At 36.6% G+C, this 9,655-nt stretch overlaps 1 protein-coding gene across 3 annotated transcripts; it reads left to right on the top strand.

Moving 5' to 3' along the window:
- The first annotated feature begins 1,452 nt into the window (after positions 1-1,452).
- Positions 1,453-9,608, top strand: LOC7490616 (serine/threonine-protein kinase STY46). 3 transcript variants are annotated; one of them, XM_024595965.2, is made up of 16 exons: positions 1,457-1,869; positions 1,984-2,098; positions 3,125-3,222; positions 3,320-3,406; positions 4,420-4,474; positions 5,515-5,625; positions 5,878-5,928; positions 6,150-6,307; positions 6,386-6,493; positions 7,164-7,237; positions 7,384-7,559; positions 7,916-8,011; positions 8,141-8,221; positions 8,368-8,421; positions 8,866-9,000; positions 9,075-9,608. In XM_024595965.2, the coding sequence occupies exons 1-16, from the start codon at positions 1,691-1,693 to the stop codon at positions 9,138-9,140; spliced, it is 1,644 nt and encodes a 547-aa protein (XP_024451733.1). In that variant the 5' UTR covers positions 1,457-1,690; the 3' UTR covers positions 9,141-9,608. The 3 variants fall into 3 exon arrangements, with proteins under 3 accessions (XP_052306654.1, XP_024451734.1, XP_024451733.1); XM_052450694.1 differs by lacking the exons at positions 8,866-9,000; positions 9,075-9,608 and adding an exon at positions 8,743-8,843 and having other exon boundaries at positions 1,453-1,869; XM_024595966.2 differs by lacking the exons at positions 8,866-9,000; positions 9,075-9,608 and having other exon boundaries at positions 1,453-1,869; positions 8,326-8,421.
- Positions 9,609-9,655: the final 47 nt, after the last annotated feature.

The following is a 9,655-nucleotide window of genomic DNA, read 5'->3' as shown; positions in this document are numbered from 1 at the left end:
CTGGGACTCGGCTATCTATCTTGGGACGCACGAAAATAAGAGAGGGAATTGGCATGGTGTGATAAGATAAAAAATTAAAAATATAAATCAACCTCATGTCATGAAAGTAGAGGCCGGTGTTAGCAAGAATCCCCAAGTCTGCCGGCCTAGAAAGCATAGAAAAAGCAAAGATAAAGTCCATTGTGGCACCATCTGGTTGAAATTGCAAAGCAATTGCTCACTGTCTTGCAAGGAAATTGCAAAATAAAAATATTTTTTATTTATTATGCTTTTTTTAATTTTATATTTCATGTCTTGCTCTGTTTTTATATTTATCTCCATGTTTGGATTTTCTTATTTTAAAAAAGCCACCACCAATACTAATAATAGTGCGATGAGTTAACTCCGAGAGGTGCAGCTCAACTGGTTAGGTTCTGGATTTGCTCCCTAAAAATCATAAGTTGAGTCCCACAAACCTTAAAGCCACTAAAGGTTTACGTGGTCGTTAATTTCAGGACCCGTAGAATTAGTCGAGATAAGCACAAACTAATACACACATCCACTTCAATAAATATATAAAAAAAAATAGTGCGATGAGTGATGACTCAGTGTACATTTTATTTTAACTGCCAGCATGCAATGAAGAATCTAATTGGCAGTGCATATATGTGTGTAAGTTAAGTGGAATGTTGAGGCAACAGAAGAAATTCATTGGCTAGGAGTGGAGTGGCGTGACGCCATCAAGTATCAAGGTTATCCAGAGACAAAGACCCTTTCATTATTTTTCTTTTCTTTTCTTTAATTATCGACTTTTAGCCCCAGTGACGGCAGATATACATAATTTCTTATTGCGAGTTATTTTATTAAATACCGTGGTATTATGCAGTTGGCGATTGGCTGGTTGTTTCATTTCCCAGTAATAATTGTGGCATAATTAAAATATCATAGCGAAGATGGCGCGTGTAGCCAATAAGGATGGCCTAATCACGTGGATGGTGAAGAGAATATAATCTTTTCACCTAGACACGCGGGCCAATTAGAAGACTTGTACATGTAAATATTTTACTATGATCTTTTAGAATTCGTAGCACGACCTTGTTTCATGTACCACTATCCACGAGGACAGCCTGCTGCGGATAGTTACTGGGTTCCCAGATGGATTGGTTGGTTTTTCTTGTGGACCCATCAATATCCAAATTAATTTATTCGTAATAAATGAAAATGAAAATCTACTTAAAAAACGGGTGGATATTGGAATTTTATTTCGAAGATTTCTTTATTTATTTAAGAAGAAAAAGGATATTTATTTATTTAGTTTATCTTAATATTGGTAACAAAAATGTGATTCTTTCTTTGAACCAAACCGGTGAAACAAGCAAGGCAAGAAAGCATTGTTAGAATCCACGTAGATGCGCGCTCATGGGTGCGCATTACGCCATCAGCTAAACGTCTTATTTTTTCCGTAACCTAATCATGTTTATAATACACAAAAGAAAAAATAAGAAAAGAAAAAGAAAAGGAAAAACGGAAACAGAGCGAGAGAGAAATAGAAAGACAGAGAGCACTGCTAGCTTCTCTTTCTTCATGCAAGCAGGTCTCGAATCTTCCTTGTCGTTTACCGCTAAAAAATTCACCGTTTCACGTGATCGATCACCACCGCCACTGATCCTCTTCAAAAAACCACTCCGCCTTTCGTTTTTCTTTGTTTTCAATGGGAGACACCGAGAGTTGCAGCAGCAGAGCAGTAGATTTCGTGCCTCGAAACCAGAGGCAAAAACTCGATGTTTTCAACGATGTTCTTTGTCATCTTAAAGAATCGAATGACAAAGAAGCGACTCGTCCTGGCTTCGAAAATGAACTCTGGACTCATTTCTGTAGACTTCCTGCTCGGTAATCTCAATCGGAATATTCCTCTCTCTCGATTTTTATTTTATTTCTTATCGTTTTGTTCGTTGTAATTCTGATCTAATTTACTGATTTTCTATTTTTTTATTTATTATTTAGGTATGCAATGGATGTGAATGCGGAGAGAGCACAAGATGTTATTATGCACAAGAGGTTGTTGCAGATGGCACGTAATCCAGCTACTCGGCCGGCGATTGAAGTGCGGCTTGTTCAGGTATGAAAACGAAGATTCGGTTAAAGATCCCTTCATGACTTTTGGTATCTACGCTTTTAATTCTTTTGCTTGGCTTTGTGTGATACTCTTGTAGATTCTTCCGGTGTAATTATTTATTGGCAGGGTAGGTGTGTCTTATTCCATAAATACTGCGATTAAATATTATTAGCAAATTGCCCTCTCTACAGTATTATTATTTAAAATAAAATTAATGATTATCCATGTTTGCACGTTTGCTGTTGTTTCTATTTTGGTTCAATGTTCCCTGATATCTTCGAACCGGCTTGCAACGTACCGAGACCAAGTCTAAGTCTAATTTCTCACTCTTATATATGCAATTTAACCTCTATAAATTAATAACTTATACCATAAAAATTTATTAATTAATCGAGATAGTATTTAAGTTGACACCAAAAAAGTATTATTTAATTGAGGTTATATATATATATATATATATATTCTTTATGGTGTGTGCTGTTCTAGCTCTCGGATAATCTTGAGGTGTCTTGGGGAATGGAACAGTAGAATTCATCCCTGGTCATACTCAAGAGTTGACTGAAAATGTTTCTATTTGTGAATTTAAAAAAAAATAAAAAATTGATATGTTTGGAACAGAGGAATACGAATCCATACATCAGCAAGTTTCACCGCTGATGTAGGAGTCAAAATACAGACTATGCTGATCGGTCTATAATTGTTTTTATCTAAAAGGAAAAAAAATAATTTTCATGTTATAAATTAAACGGTTAATCTATTGTCTTGAACATGGTGAATTTTCGTTAAGAATGAAATTGATAATTTTAACTTTTGCTTGAACTATTTTTCCTGGGAATTCTAGTTTATATTAGGGTCATATAAAGCTGCACTGTAATTGCTGTTTTAGCCTCTTGTGTCCTTTACCCTGTTTCCTTTTATGCAACTTCTTTAAGAATGGTAGCATTATTACATTGCCGTTGCCGCTTTGATTACAATTTGCCAACCTTTCATTGCTGGCAAATGGCATCTTGTCTTATTTTTTATATGCAGGTTCCTTCTGCATATAATGGACATTCTGGTGATTCGGTAGATTCAGACCCTCCAAGGAAATTGCAGCTCCAATATTTTGATTATCTCGAGAAACAGAGGCATGGTTATGCAAATTATATTATTTGGATTTGCATTTTCTTTATGAAAATATGCAACTATTAATGTCTTGCATTTGTCTCTTTGTTTCATATTCAGCATTCATCCACCTCCAGCCTTTGGTTCATTGACTGATTTTGAACTTCTTCATAAAAATCAGAATGACGATATCACTGCGTTTACCAGGCAAGTTTACTTCCGCTAATGGGTCAAAATGTTCTTTCCTGGTTGCGAACTCACAATCATTCTTCTGTTTAATTTTTCTTGGGTCACTTGATGTGATTTACTATCTTGTAGCTGTTCTGTTTCCTTATTGCCTCACCCAGACTAGGCTTGCATGTAATTTTTCTGAATGTGACCTTCGAAATTCAAAACAGCTTCTGGTCTTGTGAAAAATGTTTTATATCTCAACCAAAGAAAGGAAAACATGTGGGGGGATGTTCTGAATCAAATTGGATTTTTCAGGATATTCTAGATGAAATTTGAGGAGTCCTTTCTTCTTCCAATATTTCCTTGTTAGATAAGAAGGAAGTAAAAAGAAAAAAAAGAAAGAGATGCGCCGCTCCATCAAAATGTTTTCTTATATATGTGACACGTGAAGAAGATGGCTGGGGTAGTCGGTGCTTCCTGATGCAACTAGCCCCAACATTAGAATTAATTAACTGGTCATTTGTTTTATGTGTTGCCAAGTCCTGCGATCAGTAGCATAAGCATTTGACGCTAAAAGTACGAGCAGATTCAGAATTCTGCATATCAGGAGTTCTGAACTATGAGGCTGGGATCCTTTAAATTCTTGTGTTTATGAAGGCCGATAGATGGCTGGGGTAGTCGGTGCTTCCTGATGCAACTAGCCCCAACATTAGAATTAATTAGCTGGTCATTTGTTTTATGTGTTGCTAACTCATGCGATCAGTAGCACAAGCATTTGATGCTAAAAGTACGAGCAGATTCAGAATTCTGCATATCAGGAGTTCTGAACCATGAGGCTGGGATCCTTTAAATTCTAGTGTTTATGAAGGCCGATAGATGGTAGACACGTTGCTTTCTCCCTTTCTTGTTCCTTAGCTGTGTTAATCCTTTGCTTTCTTTGAATGAGTAGTTGTGCTAAACGCCATTTGAGGCAAATATTTTCATTAGCTTATGGAAACGCATTTTAGTTCTTGTGAAAATAACACTGCAATACTTCCATGATTTTGTAGGCTGATGCATGAAATTACAATTTCAACTAATGATAAGCCAAAACTCCTGAGTCAGGTAGCTGACCTCTTCTAGTTTCTGAATCATTTGTAGATGTCATCCGCGTTGCATTAGTCTTGGTAGGCATATTGTTTTTGTTGACATTCTGTAATGAGCATTGCATACATGGAATTTATTGCATCCTTGATCTAGCATCTTTTTTTTAGACATCTTCTGGACATGTGTGCAGGAACAGTCTTGACATATACGAGGCATCTGACCTCAGATTTATTTTTGGAGTAGAAAGCTGACATACAAAAACATCATGATTTGAAGGATAAAGTGTGCATGATGTAAAGGATGAAGTGTGCATTTCCATTCACTGTGTTACAATTAGAGGATCAATCTTACTGAAACATTTGTCATGTAATTACTTGATCTTGAAGGATCTTCTATAAATCATTCTTTTCTTAATAACTTTCTTTAACTTCTGTTTGGGAACCCATCTATAGCTTTATTCTTTCATGTTTCTCAGTTAATTCATCTTATTCATGTCCTTCCACCGCCCAGGGAGTAGACTTCAAGAGCTCTTGCTCTGTGTATCCTCCTCCTACTTATTCTGCATTTTTCATTGTTGACATTTTTATAGTATTCCTATATCTTTGCATAACTTCCAGTTTATTTTCTGATCTTTTTTATGGTTGGATCCTTTCTACCACCAGTCAAGGACAACTGTCCATAGTCTGCCTCTCCTCTTGAATCTTCTCTGCTAGCATTCATATGGATTTTTAGATGAAATATTTGTATGCATTTTTATTGTATTCCTAGATTGTTGCACAAGTTCTGGTTTATTTTCTGATTTTACTTTCTACCACCAGTCAAGAGATTAGTGTCTCTCCACTTTGATCTTCTCTTCTATTAATCACATGGATTCCTAGCCTCAAGATGACATGTTATACAGTATCGTTGTTTTTCAACAGAAGTATCTGCATATAATATTATTGTTGCGATAGCTTGAAGTAATAATTCTAAGTGCAACAGAACTATCTGCATATAATATTATTGTTGTGATTGACCTATTAAAATCAATTTTGTTTTTCTAATTTTTGAATTTTCAGTTGACTTCCTTGCTGTCTGAGATTGGGCTCAACATTCAGGAAGCTCATGCTTTTTCCACAGTAGATGGCTACTCCTTGGATGTTTTTGTTGTTAATAATTGGGAACCCGAGGTACTGCCCCCATGTTGCTCCACCTTAGGAATAACATTAGATTTCTGTCCAAGATTCACTGTACAGTTTTGATGGAAATCAGCTCTTGATTTGTAATCTTTCACAATTTTTTGTGGGGAGCAGCACGTTAATCTATATCATTGTTTCTTTCACCTCTTAGTTACAAGATCATAAAAGAACACTATAGTGGAATCTTAAACTGTCTCTTATCTTCTGGCAACACTCACGACTTACTTCCATAATTATTTACAGGACACAGAGCGGCTTAGAAGCATGCTGGTTAAGGAAATTCCCAAAATCGAGGTAGCCCTTCTAAATGTTACTTTTATACTGAATTGGATGTTAGTAATTAATTTCCAGAGCGAGCTCGTGTTCTCCTGTATGTTATTTTTAGGGCTTTGTTTGCTCATTGTTATGTTAATGTAATTAAAATGGTAAACGAGCAGCACTGATTATCATGAACTTAGTGCCACTTCAGTACTCTTTTAAATGATCTATAGTTGATAATTTGAAGTGCAATGCAGAAGAATGCTGTTTATCCTGTGGCGGAGCAAGATCAAAGAGGAATCCGCCTTGTCTCTAGTCACATGAACGTTCCCGCTGACTCAATTGATGTTTGGGAAATTGATGCACACCGGTTATTATTTGAGAGAAAAATTGCAACTGGATCTAGTGGAGATCTGTGAGTTCTTGTCATCGTAAGACCTGTGATCTGTTCTCATACGAGTGTTTTTTTAATAGAATGATTTAATTGAAACAGGTACAAAGGCACCTTCTGCAGTCAAGATGTGGCTATTAAAGTGCTTAGGGGTGAGCATCTAGATGATAAACTTCAGAGTGAATTTGTTCAAGAAGTCTCTATCATGAGGTCGGTTATATTTTTGGTTCTTTATCGATCCATCTGAATGCTTACAGAGACGCTCTCTGAAATTCTGAAAACATTTGCAGTTACAGCTGGAAATTACAAATATACCAGTGGAATCATGTTTATATACTGGCACTATATCCAAATGTAAACTAACCAGGTTGACAATCCTGACAGTTAAGAGAATTTAATTATTGGATGAGCAGTCATGATTCCTAACAAATATTTTCTGTAAATGTTTTTTAGTAGTTTGAATCCCAAGAAAATGCAATTTCAACTCACAAATAGTGAGCAATGGGTAATGTTTTCTTATGTGCTGAAGAGGCCATATCTAATACCGTGTAATTTGTGGCACAAGTGAAGTAGCTTTTCTAAATTCTCATGTAATTTGTGTGACAATTTAGAAATTTGTACACAAATGCATCATATGATATGTTTCTGCAGTATCGAGTACCAAAATCTCTCTTGTAATCTAGCTTTCTAGGAATTCTGGTCCATAATCTATCCTGGGAGCATGAATATTGCATTAAAGTGTTTTCAGTGTTCCATTTCTGCTTTGTGAAGTCTCTCTTAAATCGTTTGGGATCTTAAAGAAAAAATAAATGCTGCCACTGCACTTCTACATGCACAAATTTCTTCTAGGTTCCCCTTCAAACTCCTTTGCAATTTGCAGGAAAGTTCGTCACAAGAATGTTGTGCAATTCATAGGTTCATGCACCAGACCTCCAAGCCTGTGCATCGTGACAGGTGATTTGGAATGAACTCATAGATATATGTGTGCCTTTAGCTAATTAATTATATGTTGGTTTGTAGTGTAATTTTAATACTGCACTAATGAATTACCATTTCAATGTGTGTGATGTTGTTCTGTTTGCATATAAAACCCTTCTCAGAATTTATGTCTGGTGGAAGCATGTATGACTTTCTGCATAAACAGAAGGGAAGTTTAAATCTTCAGTCTTTACTACGAGTAGCAATTGATGTCTCCAAGGGAATGCACTGCTTGAACCAAAATCATATAATACATCGAGATTTGAAATCTGCCAATATCTTGATGGATGAAAATGGAGTAAGTGATTCACTTCTTCAGTCCGTGTTCCTGTGTTTGTTCTTGCTCTTCTGAGTTCTGGAACCGCATCAGTTTTTTTTTTTTCTTTTCTATTTCAAACATTACTTTATACGTATTGTGTCAATTGACCATCATCTTGCATTCGTTTTTGATTGATGCCTCAAGATTTCCTGTTTCTCTCAGAACTAAATTGTGTTTCAAATTGAAAAGGTGCAAGAGCTGATTAAATCCTCTTAAGAGGAAGAAAGGCAACCCTGGTGAATCAGCTTTTTCTATAATAGAAAATAAGTTTACAACTTTGCTTTATTGGCCCTGACTACCAGTTTTTCTTAAAATTTCTAAAATTTGGCTAGCAGGTAGTTAAAGTTGCTGATTTTGGTGTTGCTAGAGTGCAAGATCAGACTGGTGTGATGACTGCAGAAACTGGAACTTACCGCTGGATGGCTCCAGAGGTTGGTGTTGTTGCACTGAATAAGATGGTTTGATGAATCACATGATGAGTGCAGAGTTTTTTTTTATGCATTTGGTTGTTACATCATATCTCGCTAACATATGTTCCCTTGGTGTTTGATGCATATAAGGTTATTGAACACAAGCCATATGATCATAAAGCAGATGTTTTCAGTTTTGGCATTGTGCTGTGGGAGTTGCTTACTGGAAAGGTAATCTGTTTCAACAGAATTAACGAGACAATTCTTTTTCATATGTTTAGTTTCTCCAAATGTATTGTTTTTATCTTAAGTTCTACAAATTTATGATCACTCAGATTTCATGACAATAATCTAAGTTCTTGTGAATGATATCCTAGCTTCCATATGAGCAGTTGTCCCCGTTACAAGCGGCAGTTGGCGTGGTCCAGCAGGTATTCCTCCAGAACGCTTTTTCTTTCTGCTTTGAATGGGATTTTAGTTTTCCTTCAGATAGAAACCAGCCGGTCTTTGGCATTGTCTGTCAACTGCCAAACTGCTTCTCGACCAACACAACCTTGTGCCTGGTATAAGATAAACCATGGCCCACATGCTGGGCAGATCACAAGCAGCTCTAAGCATGCTTTCTAATGCCTTGCATCAAAACTAAAACGGGTAGGGGTGGGGTCAAAATCTTAATTCGGTCAGCAATCCCAAAAAAGAAAAGGATTAGGGCACTTATTTCATGTCTGCAAATTCTTTTCATGATCAACCAGCGGCCATGCTGCTTGGTGGTAATATGAACTGCTGCCATAGAAGCGTATCATGAGCTCAAATTAACAAAAGGACTTGCTAAATTACTAATAAAGAGCTGCTGTGCTACTGACATGGATTTCCAGGGTCTAAGACCATCAATTCCAAGCCATTCTCATCCTAAATTGGTAGGCCTGCTTAAGAGATGCTGGCAGCGAGACCCGTTTTTGAGACCTGAATTCTCTGAAATTTTAGAGCTTCTACAGCAATTAGAGAGAACGGTATGGGAAGATTCAAAAATTTCTCCATTTCTTGTTGCTGTGCATATTTAGAAACTCATGTATTCTTGGAACAGGTTGCTGATGAAAGAGACGACAAGCAGAAAGGAAAGTCTCCTAGAAGGGCTGTGATTGCCAATTAGACGAGAAAGACGGTGAAGCCACTGGAATTGAATACTCTACATCCATCGTAATGCTTTCGTTTCGAGACACTCTCTCTCTACATCTTGCTTTCGTTCAATCAGGTGTGGGCTGGTATGCTCCGTTGACGAATACAAATACAAATAGAAATATATATATATACTTATACACGTTGGTACATATATTGTAGGCACGTATCTTACCTAACCTAGAAGTAGAACTGTTGGTCTTACAATTGCTCACCAAGCGTAGAGCGTAACTTTAGTGTGTGTTGTCCTAGTTCTGGGGTTGTATCATAAACCAGCTCAGCGAGAGAGTAGATAATGTAGAAAAGTGTTCAGTAATCTTCTTGTTCTATAGAATTAAGATCTTTTTTCTGTTAAGAGCTTTGGAATTGGGAGTTGATGTTTTGCTGAAGTTGTCATTTAACAGTTGCAATGAATCTCAGAGCCAACATTGTTTAACCCGAACCAGTTATGGTAGAACTGTTTTTTCTTCCTCTCTGAAAAGAATAGAA

This window comes from Populus trichocarpa, chromosome 2 (assembly GCF_000002775.5).
Source record: "Populus trichocarpa isolate Nisqually-1 chromosome 2, P.trichocarpa_v4.1, whole genome shotgun sequence".
NCBI lineage: Eukaryota > Viridiplantae > Streptophyta > Magnoliopsida > Malpighiales > Salicaceae > Populus > Populus trichocarpa.
The sequence above is the reverse complement of the archived record's forward strand: the minus strand, read 5'-3'. Positions and strand labels throughout refer to the sequence as shown.